At 42.6% G+C, this 23,975-nt stretch overlaps 1 protein-coding gene across 2 annotated transcripts in view; it reads right to left on the reverse strand.

Annotated features, from left to right (window-relative positions):
• KNDC1 (kinase non-catalytic C-lobe domain containing 1) overlaps positions 1 to 16,115 on the reverse strand; it is a 137,463-nt gene extending 121,348 nt beyond the window's left edge. Inside the window, exons 1-3 of one of the 2 annotated variants that reach the window (XR_002089353.2) lie at positions 15,832 to 16,115; positions 6,411 to 6,609; positions 1,630 to 1,688 (exon numbers count right to left, since the gene is read on the reverse strand). Coding sequence is in view for 1 of the 2 variants with exons in the window: in XM_019484195.2 (XP_019339740.1) it covers positions 1,630 to 1,688; positions 6,411 to 6,609; positions 15,832 to 15,921 (348 nt within the window). In the remaining variant the exon portion in view is untranslated. The remainder of the gene's footprint in view (positions 1 to 1,629; positions 1,689 to 6,410; positions 6,610 to 15,831) is intronic. The other variant, XM_019484195.2, reaches the window with a different exon arrangement.
• Between the last annotated feature and the right edge of the window lie 7,860 nt (positions 16,116 to 23,975).

A 23,975-nucleotide genomic window follows, 5' to 3' on the forward strand; every position in this document is an offset into this window, starting at 1 on the left:
ATAGAAAAATCACATATTCCCTCAAGCCAAGGCCTTGCAGAAATTGCCCAGAAGAGAGGATACAATCATATGGAGTCTGATTTTTTCATGAACTCCCTCTACCTCTCCTACTTTCCTAAGAAGGAGGTCTCAGCATTTAGAAGGTAGCAAGCAATATGAATGGCCAGGGAGAGGATATGGATGTTACAGAAAAAAAGCAACATGTACTAAAATTAAGCCAATTAAGTCCAAACCTCTAAGCTTTCCGAACACTGGCCAACCAGATGCTTACATGTGGCAGCCAAGACCACTGTTACTAAAGGAATAACTGAAGGAGTTTGGACTGAAGGAGAAAATATGTTTCTGCATAACGGAAAAAAAGGTGAAGACCTCAAAGAGCTAGAATGAAATTACAGGATTTTGGACTCAAGAACCTTTTCAGTCAGCTGTAAGAGATCTGTTTGGGTCAAAGAAAAGAGAAAAGATTTATTCCTCTTGATCGAAAGATGTGGGAATGCTAAACTGAACTGGACAAAATAGAATACTAGTGTCTTGTAGGAATAAAAAGCCACCAACTTTATTCTACATTCCCAAAGCAAGTCAGAATATAAAGATTGTTAACAGTGCCCAATTAACTGACACTTGCAAAATACTGGAAGAAACACAGTTAAGTCACTTAAGTTCTGCCTGCTTAATTATTTCTAGAGTGCCCTCGGTGATGAGGGAAGGAATGAAAAGGAACTTTGTTTCTACTGCTTCCATAACAGTACTCTGCCATCATCTACAATATTTGTATTTTTCCCTCTTCTTTTTTTGTCGCATTCCATTGCCAAGGTTCACTAAGAAACATTAAAAAAGTGCTGAGCATGAGATTTAATTATAAGACTGATTATACAGAAGATAACCATCAAAATTAATAAAGTGATCTGTATTAGATTATGCAGAAACAGAGATTCCCTTACACCCTGACTGTCAGCAGAATGTGTTTCTAATTTAACCATTTTAGTTACAATCTAAAAACACAAACCATAAATTTAAAAAAAGCTACAATAAATAGTGAATCTAGGAATTTCTTCTATAGAAATTAGTTGGGGGAAAATGTGCTTTAGCAATGGGGTGGCTGATTGGGGAGGTTAATGAATTAGTGTAAACAATCTAATACTAATTTAATTTAACAATGTAGAGCATCTGAGGATTGTGGTGCAATAGAAATCCATCTGTTTCTTCATTAAGCCAAAGATAAAATTGTTGATTATCCCACCATGAATTATCTTATTGATGAGGATTGCAAACAAATTTTATATTTAATCATAAATTCATAGCTATTCCCTGAACAAACAAGTTTAGCCAATGAAGGATATAAAATGTAATACAGACCAGCTGTAGTTTAAGGCAGACCACTATAATATTTAGCTAAAAGAGATTTGTGTATTTTAACAGCTAGCGAAGAATGGTTTACATACGAAAACTTTGTGTTCCTTTGAAATTTACATCCAATGTATGTACAGCCTATGTCTCCAAAATAACAGAGATATCATCAATTCCTAAATACCAAAAATAAACATGAACATCATAGATCAAGAAAAACTAGCGTTCGATACTATAGATACTAAAATTAAGATTGGTCTTCATTTGAAGTTTATTACTTGCCTCAAAGGTGTTTCCAGTGATATCAAATTCAGGTGGTACAAAAGCACCTTCTGGATCATCTTAAAAAAAAATAAGAAGGAGAGATGCATCAGATTAAGAAATCGACTATTATACTTCTGTTGTACTTCTTAGCAATCTTATGTTGCAGAATGAAGTCTGTATAAAATTGACAAGCCTGTTTGTTTGCACTCCTCTGCACCACTAAGACAACGATGTACAGAGGTGATGGTTCAAGCACCATAAGGAATATGTCACTCCACCACCACCATCATAGGTAAAACCCCTAAGAGCAAAACCCCTAAGAGAGGAAGGCTGACTAATCAGGAGGCAAAGACAGCTGACTTCACCATCAATTCATTGGCCCCTCAAGCTGCAGGCTCGTTCACCAAAGCTCAACTTGGGAGATCAAGAACTTGAGTGTCATTTTGCCTATAGTTTCGTCATTCTGCTTGGTCTGCCAACACAACAGAAAGCAGATAATGCTCATCAGCAAAAACCTGGACTGGTTTCCTTTACCCATTGTTGGAACCAACTACTCTATTACCCCTTTTTTCATAAGTGATGAACATCTGAATTGGAGGGAGGAACAGCAGGGGAGGTGTGCTGAGGGAACAACAGAGCTACCCCTCTTGCTAAAAGCAGAGGGAAAGCTCCTTTGTTTCAAACTTGTTTTTTGATTACTTATAAAGTTGCACTCAAATCAATCAACCTGTATAAAATACCTAAAAGGGAAGAAAAATTCTATGTCAAGTGCTTACACTCGCTACAGACACCTTTCTAGAACAACCTTGCTGGGCATTGGAGCTGGTATTTTCTTGTGCCCTCCTTTGGCCTTGAATGTCTCATTAATGCAGATTGTTTTTCAGAGTTCTTTCCACAGCAGTATCTGCAGATTTGCTATGTTGTTTTTTTTTTTACTACATGCCTTTCAGAGGACACATTCAGACCTACAATTGATCAGCCACTACTCATCTTAAGCCCTCATGCATGTTGACTTTGGCTTACCTGCGCTGCTCAAAGTGTCAGCCGACATCCTAACACCAACTTGGTTGTGGAGGTGCAAATCTACAAGATGAAGCTTTGGGATGATCTCAAAATTCTAGTTCACAGAGTTCTTTCAGTAGGCGGTTTAAACCCCAAACTAGAATATGACCTATGGTCAGGTTGCCCCAGTTTCCATGAGGGTTTTTGGCTCCCAAGCCAGTATGATTTATTTTAAACAAGACAGAATGCTTATTAAGTGTATTTTATAAACCTAGAGTTGATTCTACATGTCAGTGTTTAACATATGACCCAATGTCAATTGAAAAATGCAATTTAGAGCCAAATTAAAAATAGTAAATCCTCACCCTAAAAAGATTTCCAATTTCTCCAACCTATCATTGCAGACAAATGCATTTGTTAATAGATGGGTGTATGCTATATTTTAGTTGCAGCCAACAGGGTCAGAAAAGAGAGTATCAGGGTTCAAGAACTTGACTGAAAATTCTGTCCCCAGTTATTTAAATCTCAGTAATAGCTTGATACAAGTACAGGATCAAGTTGGGAAGGAATTCAACCACCACTTTGGAATGTATCAAATGTATCAAAACTTGACACAGAATGTCTTGGATTCAAAAGCTTGCCTAGCTCTATCCCAGCTACATAGGGTGATAGCTTTTATCAGACCAACTAAGAAATCCTTGCCCCACAAAACTTGATAGTTAGTGTTTGCACTGTGACCCCAGTGGGAATCATGGACTGCTGACATCCTATCAACTCTGTGAGAAACATCTGAAAAGGTGCAAGTTACAATAAGCTTTTGGATCATCTCCAAGTATCTCTCTGAGCAGACTAAAAATTGTGGAAAGTGACAACAGCACAAATAATGGACATAAATTTTGCATTCAAGAAAAATAACTAAGCTCTTTTCTCAACAAAAATAAAAGCATTCTTGACTACAGGTGTTAGGCTATCTATGTATAGCTTAGGAATTCAGCAGCCTACCTGAATCTTGCACTTCAGTAACAAAGCCACAAATACACTATTGTGAAAGCAGATAGTAAACTCATCTTGTCTTAGGCTGAGAGAACTAAACACTGGACACTGAATACTAAAGCTACTAATATATTTACAAATACAGTATATAATATATATTTACAAATGTATCACTGTTAGCTGGTTCTGACTGCAGAGACAGATGCTACCTTTGGTTACGGGATACTTTTAACTGGCTTATGAAATATAGTAGCTTTCTGCAAGAACCACTTTCCTATATCTGCTGTCTAGTAAGCAACAATTCCCTTCCTACGGTGTACAGAAGGTAATGTTATTCTATTGTAGTGTCCTTCCCTACAGACTATGGGTTTTCTCTTTGCTTTTCTTTCTCCTTCTGAACCCATTTAGAAGAGTTAAAGGTTGCAGTTGGGTAATACTTTACATTTGGAAAATCTGCTGCATTATTATTTGTATTAGATCAAAAAGCTCTCCAACTATGGTATTTTTGCATGCGCTGCTACTCAGTTTTGCCTTCTTTTCCCTGTTCGTTGGAACCCACACTGTTACACCATTAGAAAGGAAAGACATACTACGACTATGTGAATTACTTGCAAGTCATTTTGAAGCCAAAAAAACAAAGAGTTCACAAGAGACAGAAATCTAAACTAATGGCTGAAAAGTATTTAAGCTATAAATTTGAACACGTGAAGGTACTTCTTTAAATGCTGAGTTTTTTAATGAAGAAGAAAAGGATATACGAAGTGTCCCAGTGGCTCAGAGTCCAGGGGGAAGGTGGAGCAGCACAGTGCCACCATTATCGTATATCCTTTTCTTCTTCATTAAAAAAACTCAGCATTTAAAGAGGTACCTTCACGTGTTCAAATTTATAGCTTAAATACTTTTCAGCCATTAGTTTAGATTTCTGTCTCTTGTGAACTCTTTGTTTTTTTGGCTCCAAAATGAAACCAAGATCTCAAATCTTTGGCATTACAAAATGTTTCATCTATCAACCTTATTTCTTTCAACAAGAAAAGTAGTAAGTATCTTTTAAAGAAATGTTGTGGCAAATTAGACTTAAAAAAATTCTTACAAAATCGTAAAATACACACAAAGACCCCTAGATATAAATATTTAAAAGGATTATTTCCTTTAAAAAATAAATAAATAAATAAATAAAAGGGATTTCTCCTGCACAGGTAAGCCAAATACTGTAGCATCATGCTAGTGCAATGGTGGTCAACTTTTGGTTCTGTGCTGCAAATTAGCCCCCCACCATCCCCAGGTGTCACTCTGATCTACTTCCTCTGCTTTCTGCTCCTAACTCTACTCTTCTTTGTTTCCTGCCCTATCTGCTGTTTTGCTGCCTGTCCCCTTCCAGCATGCCACAGGGGCTGTTGGTGCCATTTGTGGAGCATGTGCTTCAGGTTGGCCACAAGTGGCACAGGCAGCCTCTGGCTGTAAGAATCTGGAAGTGAAACAGATTTAAATACATGAACCTCATTAGTATGTTTTAAAATTAATCAAATTCAGATATACTTATATATATTTGTTGTTTCTATCTTTTGTTTTATTAAATCATGGAGTCATAGAAAATTAGGGTTGGAAGGGACCTCAGGAGGTAGTTTAGTCCAAGCACCTGCTCAAAGCTCATGTTTTATTCATTTAAATTGTGGTACCACTAATATTCAACAATCTAAAAATCTGATTCCTTTAGCTGCCATTTCAACAATTTAAATCAAAATTATGGCCAATTCAGAAAAAGACTTCATTCAATAAAATCTGGAAATTAAGTGACAAGTTTAGTTATTCTGGCATTATTTTAACATGAATTAAGTTTAAGAGACATAATAAAACCTAAGAGAAGGGGTTTGGAATAGAAATGATCTTTCAAGTTACTAAAGGCTGGCATTAGACCACTCCTTCACTGCTCCCCACTTGCAGTTTTCTTAGCTGCCCCTTCTTGCAGCCTGAAAAGCAAAGACTAGAGATATTTGCCATTCCTCTTCTGTCTTGCCCAGTGACAGTCTCTCATCCACAATGAAATCAAAAGTCCTTTTGTTACACCAAGCATTTCCCGCCACCCTCCCATCTCCTGTGATACTAGAAGATCGTACATTCTGCTATATGCTGCTGTTTGGAACACTTAACGTTCACTTTTGAACTGCAGTCACTTAAGCCACATATTCTGCATGTCACTCATGACTAGAGAAGAAGCAATTCCATGAAAAATGGTAACTTTATCAGGCAAGGCTGACTGACATCACTCAGTTCATGTTAAGTACAAACTTTATCAGGTCGCATGCATTTTACTGCCAAATCTATGACCAGCTTCAACAAAGGATGCCAAATGCCAACTTTCTTTTTCATTTTGTACATTTACTTTAAGGCTTAGAGAAATGGCAAAGGATTATACTTTGCCTGCGTCTTTTCAAACATGTGGAAACATAAGTCTATGACTGACAATGTTTAAAATTCATGGGTAATGAATTCACATGGGAAAACACACCAGAGTACATTCTTTCTATGTTTTGATTACTATACACACATGGACGCAAGCACTTATTAAATTGAATTGGAAAACTGTTCAACATTAGCATTGATGTAGGTCCATTTTTACTATTCTGAAACCTAGTCTTGTGTAGTTTCACGTGGAGTGGCATGCATCTATTCATTAAAAAAAATATGCTTTTCAATCCAATTAAAATCTGTGTAAAGTTTGATGAATAGAGTATAACGTTTTATTAATCTTCTCAGCATGAGTTATCATTCTTTTTAACAAATTGCCTAGAAGCATAAATACTTACCACTGAGTTGTTCCATGAAGCATACATTGCCATTGGTGTTAAAAGCCAAAGTGTCAGGAGTAATGCAGAGTGTCTGGAAGATTGCAGAATGGGCGACACTCTTCAGAGAATGGCTACACTCCAGGCAAATTGCCCAGATATCTTGCTCAGTAAGACAGCTATCCCGCAGTGACAAAATATCAGCAAGGGACACATTCTCCTGCCAAGACATGAATTCATAAATTATTTTGTATTTCATGACATTACTTGTAGCCAATTGTGTCATATGTAATATATAATCTAACATGTTTCAAGGAAGTCCTCAAACTATCTAGGACAAAGATCAACACCCCATATCCTCAAGTATTTAGCCTAAATCCCTTTTAGTATAGCAAGTCTCTTAAAACACAGCCAACCTGCATGACTACCTCACAATATGTTAACATTAGAAAACACATTTGTGATCTATTAAAACTGAGACACTCAACCATATTTTTTTAAAAAGATAGTCTTAATAGTAAAGGCACAGTGACTTAAGTCAAAGGAAATGTGGGTTAAAGAAAGTGAAAGTTAGTTTCCTGGCTCTAACACATAGGCTAGGGACAGACATTCAAGAAGCCAGAGCCTGAACTGATTCAACCTTTGCAGATTAGTCTAACCTGCCCAGGCTGAACTGGTGTGTAACTGGACAAACATGCTCTTTGCACAGAGGAAATGTGGGCACACGCCTGCAGTTGCTCAGCCCAGGTACCAGGGGCCACTAAAGTGGCCCTCGGCTGCAGGGAAGCTGGGGGGAGGGCATGGCCAGGCCAGGCTGAACTGGCCAGAGAGAGGTTTAATTTCCCCCTCCCCTGTGCCACCAGCAGGAACCAGAGTCAGGTCCTTCCGGCACTCTTCCCTCGCTCCCTGCCCAGAATAGGACCCTGGGCTCACGCTGTGAGAGGCATCTCCCTGCTCAAGACAAGTCCCCCCTGGCCAGTGATGGGGTTATTCTGACTCCTTCCAGCCTCTAGCAGAGGGGACAGCCGGAGGCCTATTCTGGGCAGGGAGCAAGGAGGAGGGTGGGGGTGCAAGGCAGACCCGGCTCAGGTCTCTGCTGGTGGCACAGGGAGGGAGGAATTAAACCCCTCTCTAGCCAGACTTCCACCCCTGCATGTCCTTGCTCAGGCTGGGGAGCTTGGCTGAGCTGGACCAGAGAGCCCTGCCCAACTCAGAGAGCTTGCAGGGATGCTGGGGATCTCTGATTTAACTCACACCAGCAAAGGGTCTAGGACAGACGATGCATAAACCGGTTTGAGCCAAATCAGTTAAGTCTGATACTATGTTCAACCAGGTTTATCTCAAACTGGTTTCAGTCATTTTGAAACTGGTTTATGTACACTGAACGTCTGTTCTGTTACAGGTTTAAACCACTTTCTGATCACTTAAACCAGTTTGTGTGTAATGTCTGTCCCTGGCCGTAAGATTAGGCACATCAATTGTGAACTCCCATCTTCCACACAGGAAGAATACTTGCCTTCTTAAAAGGTATGTTGGGTTGTTTAGTTAGTGTTTGGACTTTGGAGGCTTCTTTGTGAGCCTCAGAATGTGCAATATATGCTCGAGGGGAAGAATTTTTCTATCCTTTTTAAAGTCAAAATTTGAGTTAAACAGCTTCCTTGATACTTGCAACTTGTCTCAGGCCTTCCCTCTTTATAGGAACCTATTACAGTAGTTATTTACTATTTATTTATAATGTAAATTTATAATGTAATTTAAAGAAATCTTCTTTGGACCCCATTACCACAGTAGTGGCAGGCTGCTCTTTATTAAGCCCCAAGGAGGAATTCCAAGAACAGAGAAAGGTCTGTTGTTTGAGACATTCAGGTACATCTACACTGTACAATATAGTTTTGGGCTGGCTATGGGTGGGCTAGCTCATGTACCAGATCTACCAGGTCTACTGCGTAGATGCACCAAGACTAGCTCTAGACTAGTAAATATCATCACATTGGTGTTGCAGTGTGCTGGGCTAAGCCTGGTTTCACAGCAAAGCTAATTAGATTGCACGCACCAGGGAGACACCCTTAGATGTTGTTAGTGCCTTATGCAGTCTAATTTACACAGATGACCCGTATCTGTGTAAATTATAATATCCAGCAATCCCCTTCCAACATCAGATGCTTTAAGAAGCTGATTAACTGAAAACATTACCATTAGATGTTCTATGCCCAGTAGCCATAACAGCACATATAGTTAATTAACAGGAAGTGGTGGGAGGTGACAGATCCTTCAAAAGGCACTGAAGGAACAATTAGAAATAAAACAAGGACCAGGAGAGGATGGGCTCATGGTGGGTAAGACAAGATTTCAAGACAAGAATGCTCAAACATCTCAGGCAGCTGAGAAGTCAAGTAAGAGAGTGCTGATTCTGAGTGTTAACTTTTCAAGGCAAAAACCTTATTCCTTATACTGTCATTTCAACAACTGAATCAAAATTATGGCCAATTGAGAAAAATGCTTCATTTAATGAAACCTGGAAATGAAGTGTCAAATTTAGTTATTCTGACATTATTTTAAAATGAATAAAGTTTAAAAGACATAATGAACCCTGAAAAGGAGTTTAGAGTAGAAATGATCTTTCAAGTTACTACAGATTAGCATTAGCCCTCTCCTTCATTGCTGTCCACTGCGATTTTCTTAGCTGCTCCTTCTCACAGCCTGAAAAGCAAATACTCAAGATATTTGTCATTCCTTTTTTGTCTTGTCCAGTGACACACTTTCATCCACAGTGAAATTAAAAGTCCTTTTGTTAAAACAGGCATTTTCCTCCACCCCCATATTGACCCACCATCTTGTGTAAAAGTTCAAGTTGGATACATCATCATACTTTAATCAGGAAAGTCATATGGCAGCAATTGCAAAACAATCACATGACAGATATTCTTCATCTCCAAAAACCTATTTGCTCCCTTAATGCAATCATTAAGAGAAAAAATGACTAACAATTTATAGCTAGATAAATATTTCTAAAGTGTTTCAAGTTGCTGAAAGGATTATAGTAAAAATCAAATACAGGATTGGAAGATGCTACTTAGTCCAGTCCCCTGAATTTGCAGATTACCCCCAAACTCCCAAGCTGTCCCTTCAAACCCTCATACACAAAAAGGCAAAAAACTATAAACCCCAAGAATGTCTTACACTACGCCAGAGGTAAAAACAATGGAGACAAGGGCACTGCCAACACTCTGCCACTACAATGACAGAGGAGTGGTTGGTTAATATATGCACAGAAGGTCTTAGGAAAATGACCATGCCCCACACTACAGAGGAAGGCAAAAACTTACACATTCTGCCAAACTAATGCAGGGGAAAAAATCCCAGATTTGGTAGTATGACTGAGCAGCAGAGAAGCAACTAAGAGGAATCTAGCTAGGGACCCTTGAGTTTCCAAAGCACTAGGAGGACTATCAGCACACCCTGGTCAAAAGCCCCCAGCTTGAAACCTCTGGCTCCAAGTTCAAGTTTTACTAAGCTTTCAAGTAACAGCTCATCAAGATGAATGGTGTGAAAGAAGAGATCAAACAGAGGGCCTTCTGTAGACTCATTGCTTTTCTTATCTTACCATTCAAATTTGGAAGTTCATCTTAATGGTTAAGGTTAGAATTTTGTTTTGAAAATGAAAATGTGCATGGTACAAAACCTGAACATTCTTTCTTGGCCATATAATTTACAAGGTCCAGGACCAGCTTTTGGTATAACTTCCTGCTGCCAAACACTATGGCAGGCATAGATGTGAAAGACAACATTTTAAATATGAAGATAGAGACAGACTGAGAAAAAGGGAACTCACAGTCAGAGCATTTGATTAATAGTATATTCCTAGACAAACAGGACAATGGACAAAGAGATCTTGACAAGAAAAGAGAGAATCTATTAAAATAGGACTTTTACAAGCCTGCAATGGATGGCTGTCATGTCCCATTTAGTAATAAATAAAATAATTTCCGAAAGTATTTATACAAGAGTTTTCTCTCTGTTATTTCTCAGTCTTTTGATTACTTCAATGCTGGTTATCAGAGTGGCAAGACACTCCTCCTGAATATTCCTAAGACTGCTATAATTGCACTAATATGCATCCTTGATGTCCTGAAAGCAGTCTGGAAGATCATCCAAATTGCAAACACAGAACACAAGTTTTCCTATCAACAGAAATTAATAACTGGGTTCAATCGGAAGAATAAGAACTACTTCTGATGGGTTTCCATCTTGGAAATAAATTGGATTCATGTTTAGCTGAATATGAAAGACAAAACTTGTGCTTCTCTACCATGGGTTGCATTCTGCAAGGTGGAGGTCACCTAACAGGATCCAGAAAGAGATAATGTGATCCTACTGGTGGTGTTAAGTACTGAAATCACCTTTTCCTCCAAATATTATCATTATTATCAGTATTAGTAACACCAATTTAGAACTGTTCCTTTTTCTTTAGCGCCATTAGATCGATGCATCAAGTGCAGAATCTGAGACAAAGTTCTTCTACTTACTCACTTCTGAATGCTAGTATCCATCCTGTTAAAGAGAAACCTCTGGGCAGCCTCCACTGCAAAGCGGAGGTTGCAACCTGCCCGTCATTCCAAACCAGAGCCTCTCTACACAATATGGCCTCACCCTTTCATCAGCTATGCCAAATTAATATATTTAGGAGGCACCTTTCAGAAGACCAGAGTTTGGCTTTTGGTGCCTTTCTACGTTCTGCTCATTTTGCTGCTTGTCTGCCTAATCCTCATGCCTTACTTAACCTGAGCAGGACTCCTCTCTTTCTCCATGTACTCATCCTTCCCTCCTTAACAGGCTGCCCTTTGAAGCACCTACCACTTGAGGCTCTCATTTTTGCCTGTACTGTAGCAAAACCCCCAGTATTTCTTTTTTTAATTTTATTTTAAAATGCATTCTCTCCCCTTCCCCAACCATTTCTGACTTTCTCTCTGCCCTCTCTATCCCTTATAAGTGATTACAAGTAGTACTAGGTAAGCTAAGTTCTTGTATGCTATTACTGTAATAAGCCCCTTTTAATATTGTAAATAGTGTTCTGTTATGTTTGTATTGATATTTACTGTTTTATATTGTATTATATTGTGTTCCTATCATTTTTACATTGATTTTTATTGTTTCAAATTAATATTGTATGGTTTAGGCCTGTGTCTGTAAAGTAATGTAATGTCAAGTTTCCATCTTGTATGTCAAGCCTCCATCTTGTGTCCCCTTCCCTACACACTGTTGCAACTGTGACTCACACCTACCCCTCCTATGTAAATTGGTTCCTGAATGAATGGGGATGAATAAGGGTGCTTGAGATACAATGGTAGCAGGCCTCTACTGAATAGTCAACTGGACCATCAGCTCAACAACCGGACTATTGCCTTCCATTGACTCACCCAGGAACCAGGGACCCAGCATTTGAAAGACAAAGACCCTACAGAGATCAGCCAACCCACTATTGCAACACAGACACCTGGAACTGCACGTCCTTGCCTGGAGTGCACATGCTCAGTACACTAGGACTGTCCTTGCCTGGACATGTGCCTCCCATAGGAGACACATGTAGCCCACTCCTATAAAAGGGGTGGTAGAGGGTAACCTCCTTGGGACGCCCTCTCCATCTGGACCAGCACTACACCACAATACCTATCCACCCAGAGGACTTGCCAGCGACCCCCCTCGGGACAACACCTTGCTGGAGAAGACCCCGACTGGTCATCAAGGATCAACTCACAGCTATCACCCACCTTCCTTCCCCAAGCAAAGGACCTGGACTCTGTCCCTACACACTTTGACTTCAATCCCTCCACCAAGCCTCTCTCTCTCCTGCTATGTACACGTGTACATGTGTGGGGGGGAGAACCAATAACTTTGTGGGGCTGTGTAATGTGTTTGTTTAAAAAACCTGTTATTTTGAAACCTCAAGTTGGGTTTTTGTCTTCTTGACCTCCCGACCCTCCTCCTTGATTTCCTGGCTATCTCCCAGATTTCTGCCCCTCAGTTTCCTGGCTGTCTCCTCCTTGCCACCGGACTTTTTCCCTTGTTTCCACCCCAGCACCAGGTGACCCCAAATAACCCCAGGACACATTAACCTCAAGTAACCCCAGCTCCCTTCCAGTCTGCCGGTTCTAATCCCAGCCCCAGCAACTTTCACTCTCTTATTTTCCCCTCTCATCTTAACCCCCATCCATCTCCCTTCTTCCCCTCCTTCTGGAAATCTTTGACCTTTGACTCCCCCTCCCATAGTTACCAAGCACCCTAGGTATCCCAAGTACCCTAAGCACACACATATACACCACCCAAGTTAGGAACTCACCTGTGTGTATGTGTAGGTGTGTGGTGTATGATATATATTATCATATGCTAATTAACGATCTGTGTATGTGTATTGGAGTGTGTGGATATTGACAGCTGATTTTGTCTAATTTTCAGTGTGTATAGTGTGTATGTGCTTGAATTGGTGATAGGTGTGCATGTGCCTAGACTGGCAATCTTGGATGTGTATGTGCCTGAGTTGGTAGTACGTGTATATGTGCCTGGGGTGGGTGTATGCACCTAATTGATTTTTTTTGTGTATATGTACCACATATATCTGAAGAGGGTGAAACAGGTGAAAATGCTATATTGGAGAAACTCATCTTTGTATCAACAATATTTAGACACTCCGGTGTCACACTCTCTCATCTAACAGTGCAATTTTGAGATCCTGAGAGTTGGCCTGGCCCCACAGAACAACAGTACCATAGTTTCATAGTAGGTAGGGTCAGAAGGGACCTGAGCAGATCATCAAGTCCGACCCCCTGCCATGGCAGAAAAGAGTACTGGGGTCAAACGACCCTGGCAAGGTGTTCATCCAGCCTCCTTTTAAAGACCCCCAGGGTAGGAGCCAGCACCACTGTAGCACAGTACATCTCTGTGCTGAGCCACTGATACACATGACACGCAGGCACTTTAAATTAGCACAGCTCATTAATTAAAAGTGCCCGTCGCCGCATGAGAAAAACATGTAAAAATTCCCTACAGTGTTTGAAGTAAGTGTTCTTTCTAACTGAACTACACTGAGAACATCTGCCAGATTGGAAGTATCCAGTTTTCAGACCCCAACAGGGACTAGGCATGAACTAAGACTGCCTATTCAGCACTGTCAAGATTGAGGCACTTGGGACAGGCAGACCTTTAAGTACTTAGGAATCTACTGGAAAAAGCTTGAGAACATTTGTAGTGTTAGGCACCAAAGAAGTCAAAGGTTTTAAAGACCTACATTCAAACTTAGTGACAGATAGGGGAGGGGTCTTAGGCCCCCTTTACATGTTACAGGTGTTGCACAATTAAAAGGTAATTGCACAATTAAACATGAGACCAGCTGTGTGTGCAAAGTACTTATCAAATGATAAACAGCTCCAACCAGCTACAAAGTTAGACCTCAAAAATGAACTAACTTTATAGTTGGTTGCTATCAAACTTAAATTTGCATGTGTAGCAGGGTCTCCCATGAACATACAGGTACAAGCAGGATGAAAAACTGAACATATTTCCCCTTAAAGTACTAATCACTGGTTAGAACTCAGATTGGCATAACCCATTCAGATTAAAGAATAAATAAATACATTTTAAAAAATCTTCAAACCAAACAGTTAAAATACAGCGGCACTTTTTTTTTTTTTTTTGGAGACTTCGGGAGTTTGCCAAACTTTGTGATCTCCTCTCATTTTCTCACATTTACCAGCTGAGCTCCTCTCCAGCATCAGGAAGATTTTAGAATCACAGAGAAGTTGGGTTGCAAGGGACCTCCAGAGATCATCAAGTCCAACCCCCTTCCTGAACCAGGATCATCTTTATCCAAACCATCCTATACAAACCATAATCTAAACTCTGCACAAGACTACCATCAACCCTGACACAATATAGACCTTACACCAGGGGTGGGCAAAATGCAGCCCAGGGGCCAGATGAGGCCTGCCAAGCCATTCTATCTGGCCCGCAGGGCCCCTAAAAAATTTAGAAAATTAATATTAAATCTGCCCTGGGCTGCCTGTCATGCAGCCCTCAATGGCTTGCTGAAACTCAGTAAGCAGCCCTCTGCCCAAAATAATTGCCCGCCCCTGCCTTACACTTTCACCTGCCATAGATAAAGCAGAGGAACCACAGCAGCCAATATCTTGCTTCTATAAGATGTTGCCAATATACACTCAAGAGACCCTGGCACAGGACCAGAAAATAAAGAGAAAAAAAAACTCTTTAATAGCTTGGCATCTTTTTGAACCAGCAAAACAAATGCCAAACCGAAGAGATGTCCAAATGACATTGTCTAAGGCAGCGGTTCTCAAACTTCTTTGTACCAGGACCCATTTGTAAATATTGACGGCCAGCCCCGACCCAGTGCCCCTCAGTCCGGACCTACTGTCCCCACTCCCAAGCCCCAGGCCCCTGGTGTGTGCAGCTCACAGTGGGGCCCAAGCAGTCCCTTGCAGGTTGGCCCAGCGTGCGAGGGAAAAGCCTCTGTTTCCCATGTTTTTCTCCTTTAAAAGAGAATCCATTTTTTAAGTTTGTTCACTACCCTTCTATATATTCTTGCAACCCACTCTCAGGTCGTGACCCACAGGTTGATAAATGCTGATCTAAAGAATTGGCAACCATGCAAACCCCATGCCCTATAACCAAGCAAAAGACTTAAAAGAAGATACAGGCAGCAACATGGCAAGGCCAAAGCTATGCACCACCAGACCGCAGTAGCTGCAGGTGCACACTTACGTTTGCTCGCCACAGTCAACCTCCAGTTTTAACACAAGACCAAACAAAGCGCCTTAGCAGTACTGCCGGACACAGGCATGGGTGAACCAGGCGGCCATGCAAAGGGGGCCCGAAAATGGTAATATTTTGAGTATCATCATCCTTATCTCTAGCAAAAGAGGCCCTGGTACTAAAAGTTCACCTGGGGCCGCCAGGAGCCTCTCCAGCCACCTACTCCACAAGGCCGCTGGCTCCCCTGGCTCTTTGGGAAAACGTGGGGCCTGTTTAGGACCTGAGTGCTGCTCGCCGTCGAAATGGAAACACCACCCGTGAGTGGCAACATGCCGGTGTCAGCAGGAGGACACACAGGCTGGCGGCCCCCAGACGGGCAGGGCAGGGCAGGGCAGGGCAGGGCGAGTCCACCCGAGCCGGGCGCAGGTGTTTGGCGGCGGGGGGAAGAGCGGAGCGAGGCGCTGGGGCTGGGGCTGAGGCAGGGGGAGACTGCTCGGGTGCTGGGTCCAGGTGCCGGGCGCTGGAGAGCCACGGAGCCGCTTCCCCCTCCCCGGGGAGGAAAGCGGGGGGAGCCCGGCTCCATCCCCAGCCCGAGCCCCGCAGGCCGGGCTCCCGGAGGCTCTGCCCGGGCACCGCGCGCGCTCCTCCCGCCGCAGCCCCTGCCCTCGGCCGCACTCACCTCGTCCTCCAGCAGCGCGGGCAGCGGCTCGAAGTCGTAGCCCGGCGGCGCCTCCTCCTCCTCCTCGTACAGCGCGTCCCCGGCCTCCATCCTGCTGCACCCGCTCAGCCCGGCCCTCGGCCCCGGCGGCGGCGGCTCATGCCCCGGCCCCGCCCCGAGCCGAGCCGAGCCAAGCCGCGAGCCGGCGGTCCCGTAGCAACTCGCCCGGCCCCGACCCCACACTGCGGCGCCTCTCCCCGCCCTGCTGCAGCGGCGGCGCCGCCTCTTCCCGCTCTCCCGGGCGGGCAGGTGCGCTGGGACCCGCCGCCGCCGCCGCCTTGCGGGAAGGGCTGCGGGGCCGCCGCGCCGCAATCCGCAATGCATAAACTTCCAGCAACGGCGCGGTGTGGCGGGGAGGCGGCTGCAAGGCTCCGGGCAGGGCAGGGCAGGGCAGGGCAGGCAGCGCCCCCGCCGCAGGGCTCCGGGCAGCTTGACGCTGCGCTTTGTCAGCGCCGCAGGTCCGGTGAGCAGGGCCACACGGCCCTCCCTGGACGCGAGCTTTACGGCGCCTTGGGGCCATGGTGGGCCTGGATGGGGTCGTCTAGTCCAGCCCCTGCTCAAGCAGGATCATCCCTGAGCAAACAAGCCCCAGGCTCGGTGTCTGTCTAATCTCTTCCAAGGATGGAGAGTCCATCGCATCTCTGTTCCAGGGCTTGACCATCCTGACAGGCACAACCTTCCCCCCATTTCCAACCAGCCTCACTTTCCCCTGCTGAAGCATGAGGCTGTGACTCCTAGTCCTGACCCATATGGTCACAGAGAAAAACTCCATCCCCTCTGAAATTGGCCTTCAGGTATCTGAGGACTGTTGATAACTTGTGTTCCCTTTCAATGCCTGGGCAATGGCATTTTACCAGTTAGTTTAGTTTTGTCCCCCTCCCTCTGCCACAGTTAGATCTACTACCCCTTATCTCTACCAAAATCAGCTGAATGTTGCCAGACCCTCAGTTTTGAGCTGAGAAGCCTAGGGTCACATCCTTGCTCTTTCTATGTAACAGAGGCATCTCCTTCACTTTCTGTACTTGTCATAGATTTCATATATGTTAGGGCTGGAAGGGACCTCAGAAGATCACTGAGTCTAGCCCCCTGCCCCAGTCTCTAACCTACTCCCTGGTTACCTGGGCTAGAAATATCTTTACTGCACCGCACTGTGATAGGGATCACCACCACCTTATTGCTCCCATGTGTATGGCTGAATGCTGAAAAATACCCTGTGGCATATAACAAGTGCTTATTGGAGAAGTTCTGGGCTAGGTATCTTCCCAGCACACAGGGAACACGAATGGCATGGCATGGCATATTTTCACAGCACTGCACCTTAGTATAGCGCAGCATGGTGTACACAGGTCCTGACACGCTAGTTGTATAGGCTACATAGTGGCTAAATAGTCTCACCAGACCCTCAAGGGAGTCTCATGTGGCTCCATTCTGACTAGCAATTGCAGGGCTAAGCCTGCTGCATTTGCTGGCAGCCCATAAGTAGAAACGTTTAGATAAACACATTAACACACATATGGCCAATTAAATTTAGAATCCAAACTACAATAGCAACACTAATACATTTTTTTACAAATCATCTGTAAAAAGTTTTTGTCTTGCTGCAGAGCAAATTTGAACCCTAAATGACTTGATAGTGTTCCATTCAGATTCAACTTGGGAAAGGAGGATATTTTCTTATTCATCTGGTGGAATACGGTTTCCTTTCTCAGCAAATCCAGGCCTGGATTGTTGCAAACCTGGTTTCTGCTGCTACTTAAGGTTTATATCAGCCAAGTACTACAGCAAGACCCAGGGAGTTTTGATGTGAAGCTGCTTGGTAAGAGGACAAGCAGATTTACTTAAATTATGCTGCCTTCTGACTCAGATTGAAAAAAATAAGTGCAACCAAATAGGGACAGTCATGCAAGATGCTTGTGGATTGCAGCAGCAAGACAAGATAAAACAGTAATAATGAAAGTAATAAAGAGCTTTGGGAAATAAAGATCAGGAGAAAGAACTGCACTGGGTGCCTGTTGTTGACATGTAAGGTTTATTGTGAAATTTTCCTCTTACTATACTACATTATTTAGATTGCCTAAAGCAGGGGTTCCCAAACTGTGGTATGCATACCCCTGGGGGTATGCAAGATGTCTCGGGGGGGTACATGGGAGAAATTGTGTAATGGCAGATTTATTTTTCATTATGATAATAATTGGCACTTAAGGGATTAAACTATAAAATGTATGCTAGTAGGGGTATGTGGGAAGCTGGTAAATCTAGAAGGGGGTACACAACAAGAAAAAGTTTGGGAACCTCTGGCCTAAAGCAATCATCAAGTAAATATACTAAACATGTAAAACTTGCCCATTCATGCACAGAAGAAATCTCTCCTTTAGCTCAATATTCAGCTATTTAGAAAAAACCTGTTTTGCTCTCATTACAAAGGATTTTGTGGTTTATTCGAGTCTTACTCATACAAAGGTCTCAATCATCTTGTCACAGTTTGAAATATCCCCATTTCTGTGATTTTCTTTTTAACAACCTTTTTTGATACAAATGGGACAGCACTTGCAGTCACAAAAACAACACCCAGCAGCCTACGCACTTCAAAGTGCTGTACCTGTGCTAATGTTAGCTAGTTAATTCCCAAATTTTTACAGAAAATAAGTATTGTTATCTCCAGTACACAAAAGAAGAAAATCATCAATTGAGACCAGAAGAAATTATTGGTAGGGCCTGGTTTAAATCGTGGGCCCATCTCGTGGCATGATGGCTCATTTAATCTTGGAGTTCCTCATGCGCACCCCCCGCCACCAATTGGTAGAGGGGTCTTGCTGCTCACTCCTGATGGTCAGGAGGTAAAAACAGGTTTTAATTCCCCCCCGGATCATCAGGAGTGAGTAACAAGCTGCAGGGCCCATCTGCCAATCAGCGGTTGTGGGGAGAGTGTGAGGGGAACTCCAGGATTAAAGGAGCTGCCATGCCAGGAGCTGGGCTCATGATTTAAACCAAGCCCTAATTATTGGTATAACTTAGTCTGACCTTCTGCAGGATACAGGGCATAAAATTTCCCTGAATATTTGTGTCAAAGTGCAGCTTGCCTTTCAGTAAATCATCCAATCTCGATTTAAAGACTTCAAGCAACAGAGAGTTACTAAGCTGCTCCAACAGTTCTTTATCCTCACCATGAAAAAAAAAAAATTACACAATGATCCTAAACAGAGACTGGTCTGAATTAACAAAGCCCCAAAACCAGATTCTTCCAGCCAGAAACCGGATAACCCAATAGACAGTAACCCTTCCTTTCTCTTACCTGTTTTGAAGGTGGAGATAGAATATTTATTGTTCTCCATTTCAGAGCTTATTCCTGGCTGGTTGAGAGACAGAGCTTTCCTCCAGTCTACACTACACAGCTGAGTCCCAGGCTTTAAAAGAATAGTAGCATAAATCTTCTCCAGATATTTACTAGTCCCCCAGAACTACTTATCCAGTGTCTGTCTCTACCATTTACTAGGCCCTTCTGTGTGCTCCTTAATCCTTAAAGAAACCGTATCATTAAATAGGAAGAAGATGGTAATGACTACAAGCCCTACTAATCTCTTAAAAGAGACTGACTGCACATTGAAATAATTGGTAAGAATGTTAAATAGTATAGGGCTAAGAACTGATCCCTGGGGGACCCTTCTAGAAGCTCAATGATGATTCACCATTTTCAAATACTTTTTCAGACTTATAAGCTAACCAGTTTTCATTGGATCCATTTACTGTGTGCCATGACTTCGCATCATTCCAGTTTCTTGTCAAAAGTCTTGCAGAAGTCTACATATATTAACCAACCATGATAGTAATCCAATAAAAACAAAATTAGTTTGACAAGATCTTTTTCCATAAGTCAGTGTTGGTTGACACTAAGTATAGTTCTCTTCCTTTTAATTGTGGCCTATGGCAGCTATTACATTATTTTTCCTGGGATTGATATCAGGCTATGTCAAAAATTACCAATTTTATTCCATTTACCCTTCAGTGCAACATTTGCTTTTATACATCAGAACACAGGGAAGTGAATGGTTTGACCCTACAACTTTCACTTGTGGAAGTAGCAGCGCTGAATTTCGTATCTAAATTTACCTCTGATGAAAGAGAAAACAATTCCACAGACTTCAGGAGAAGCTTATTTGTAAATTCAGGCACAGGGTCAAAAAAAATTAAACAAGTTTTGACCCATTTATCCAAAACTCAAAAGTTTTGTCAAAGATTTTGACTTCCCATTTGGAATAAATCGTTCTGTTTATTTAATCTCAGCACAAGGTTGAATTTATTAAGAACTGATTTGGAGCTGATACTGTTCAAATATTTTTACAGTATTGCTTAGCTGTCAAATGGATAATTTAGTCCAATGGTAATACTATTTTTAGAGATTCTGAAAGCATTTGACCTTGGGACATGGAAATATTTATTTCACTCTTTCAGTCTTTACCAAGTCTAAGGAAAGATTAAAAGGGCACATCTACACGTCGCTGTATGGCGGCATTGCTATGGCACTGTGCTTTAGTACTTTTTGGAAGTAACTGCCCATACTGAGAGCCATGCGCATTGCACACAGTTAGATTTTGCCATTACTTAGCCATAGCGGTGCACTAAAACAGGGAAGGGCACCACTGTGGCAAAGTAGCTGCTCACATGATTGCTACACGTAGACTGACGTGATTGCTACTTTGCCATGGTGCCCAGTATGGCAACATAGTGCAATGTGTAGACACGCACAAAGTACAATTAAAAAAGATACATGGGCCAATTTATAACTCAAACATAGTTGTTCTAAAACATAGATTTGTAAGATCTAGGACAATTTATTAGAGACCCTAATAGGATTTTAAATAGAATTTATGCAGATTTCTAGATTCTGAACGTCCCCATACAAGATTGTACTTACACATAGCTTCCTACTTGTTCCAAACACTTTGCCAACAAAATATTAAGATAACACAGTGTGAATGCCTCCCCACTTCCAGAACTGTCTTTCTCCATTTTGATGTAGAGCACTTTCACTGAGAAGTAGACAGAGGAAGAACCATATAATATTGAGAGGTTGGGAATTCCAAGCAAAGTTTATAGTGGGAGGATGCCATGAAATTGAATATCCTTTGACTTTGAATCAGACTATTCAACAGATCCTTATTGCCTCAAGGCATCTTCTGTATGATAAATGGAAGATAACGGAGGCTTCACAACCTTTTTTCAATGTCTCCAAATCAGATTTTGTGGAGTGGTGTCCTCTCTAGTCATTCAGCTATTTGGCTGTAGACAGCAATCTGGCAACTCTGCCCTGTTGAACATGATAAAGATATTCCACACTATATCCTGACCTTCAGCTCTGCAGTAGCACCCTATTTTCTTAGACGTTTAGAGGCTTCATGGCTGAATATGTAAACTATAATTTCCTATAAGAAATTTTATTTCTTACATCCTTCACTTTAAAACTGAAAGAAAAGGATACAGAGGATAGCAAGAATGGTTATTTGATAGTCCACATTTCACATCATAATAAATTATTTAGTCTTAGAAGGGCATCTAATTGTGACTTAGGTATTAGTCATGCACACACTTATGTACATGCTTAACTTCACTGGTTGACGTTAGTCAGAAACAACTGGAAAGGCTATACCCAAATGCAAGGAGCCCAGACAACAAAATAGCTGAATTATAATTACTAGTGCAGGATATGAAAACAAATACTAGAAGGAGAGGAGAACAATAGTGACACAGCAGTCATATGTAGAACAAAGGTATGTATGTATTAATAATGCATTAAGTTATGTACGCGTTAACAATGCACCAGTGCACATAAGAATATGATAACCTTTAAAGGTATATAATGGATAGCAGGGATAAAACAGAATCCATTTTGATCAAAATTGTTTAGGAGAAGATTCTACCTCAGATTCTACTGGAGTAGTGCTAAGGTTCTGCTACAGACCTCAGCGGTTTGATTTGGGCATGACTTGAGATCTCTGTAATAGTATTAGAGATAAATACAACTGGGAATTGGGCTACTTTAACTTCGGGCAGAAGGTAATCTCTTATGTGCTACCCTGCCATCCCCAGATGGTTCAGTTTGTCATGCCACCTTACCTTATATTCTGCCTGACATCAGACTAATGCAGCTAACTACTTCTCTACTTTTTAACTTTTCATATATAGAGTGGAAAACAAAGGCTACCAATAATGGTGAGATCAAGATGTTCTTACATGTGATAGCTGAGAGATTTCTTCATCAAATAATCACTGGAAAAAAAAGGCAACACTACCATACGCCTGGTCTTGGCAACTACTGAGGACATTATAGAAGAGCTAGTCATAGAATACACTCCATAACCTCCCGATGACCACAAATTAATTCCATTTCAATTAAATGAAAGAATAAACAAAATTGGTCTATGGATTTTTATTTCAAAAGAGCAACATTTGAAATTAAAGTTTTGAAAATAAGGGCACTGGGGAAATCACCTGAATTGAAATCACAGGGCAGAACAGCCCCCTTATGCCTGCTGGCTGGAGACTATGCTACTGCATGCCTTTGCAGCCATTTTGCAGCCTAGGGGGTATGGCTAGGGGGCTGTTACATCTGTCCATGTCTGTAGGTCCACATTTTTGTAGCACTACAAATGTTGTTTGCCACAGCCCTAGTCTTATGGTAAAATCATTAGATTTTGTAACTGTATAGACAAATTCTTCTTCTCTGCAAATTATAAGATGATACTACTGCAAGAAGACATGGAGAATAATAGATAACTGTCCTCTTTCCAATAACCTTTTACATATGTGAAGACAGATTTGCCTGTTAGGGCTGTGCAAAGCTTCAGTAGTCAATTCAATTCGGAGGAGATTCGGCCCAATTTGGAGACCGAATCTCCGAATCCGAATCAAATCAGGAGAACAATTAAAAGCTGTGAATCAATTTGAAGCATACAAATCAATTTGGAAAAGCTTTGGCCACTTTGGAGATTCATAGATTCATAAATTATATGAATTTGGCCATAGACTAAACAGGCAGCTGACACAGCTGCCTCCAGCTGGTAAGTCTGCTGGGGTTGGGGAAGGGAAAGAGCATGGGGGAGGGAGGGATTGGGGTTAGGACAAGCTACTCAGCAAGAGTGGGGGCACGGTACTCAGGGAGGGGGGCAGGGGGCTGAGGATGTGGGCATGGCAGCACTGGGAGCAGGGGCTCTGCCCTGCTGCCACTTGCCCAGACAGGGCGGGGGGGAAGGGGGGGATGCGGGCACAGCTCACTCCAGGCAGAAGAGGGCAAGCAGCAGCAGAGCACAGCCCCCACTCCCAGTGCTACTGTGCCTGCATCCCATGCCCTGCTGCACTGGGAGTGACAGGGCAGAGCCCCCACTCCCAGTACTGATGCAGGTGCGGTAGCACTGGGAGTAGGGGCTATGTCCTGCTGCCGCCCAGAGTGAGCCACGTCTACATCATACTCCCTCCCACCCCTTGCTGGCTGGGCAAGCAGCAGCAGGGCATAGCCCCCACTCTGAGCTCTACCCTGCCTGCATCTGCATTAATGATGTGGACACTGGAGTCAGAAGCGGACTGGCCAAGTTCGTCGATGACACCAAACTTTGGGGCAAACCATCCACACCAGAAGACAGGTGGGTGATCCAGGCTGACCTTGACAGGCTCAGCAAGTGGGCGGACGAGAATCTGATGGTGTTCAACGCCGATAAATGCAAGGTTCTCCACCTTGGGAAAAAAAATCCACAGCATCCTTATAGGCTCGGCAGTGCTATGTTGGCAAGCACTATGGAAGAAAGAGACTTGGGGGTCATCACTGCCCACAAGATGAACATGAGCCTGCAATGCGATGCTGCGGCTAGTAAAGCGACCAAAACGCTGGCTTGCATCCATAGATGCTTCTCAAGCAAATCCCGGGACGTCATTCTCCCCTTATACTCAGCCTTAGTGAGGCCGCAGCTGGAGTACTGCGTCCAGTTTTGGGCTCCACAATTCAAAAAGGATGTGGAGAAGCTTGAGAGAGTCCAGAGAAGAGCCACGCGCATGATCAGAGGTCAGGGAAGCAGACCCTACGATGACAGGCTGAGAGCCCTGGGGCTCTTTAGCCT

This window comes from Alligator mississippiensis, chromosome 6 (genome assembly GCF_030867095.1).
Source record: "Alligator mississippiensis isolate rAllMis1 chromosome 6, rAllMis1, whole genome shotgun sequence".
Taxonomy (NCBI): domain Eukaryota; kingdom Metazoa; phylum Chordata; order Crocodylia; family Alligatoridae; genus Alligator; species Alligator mississippiensis.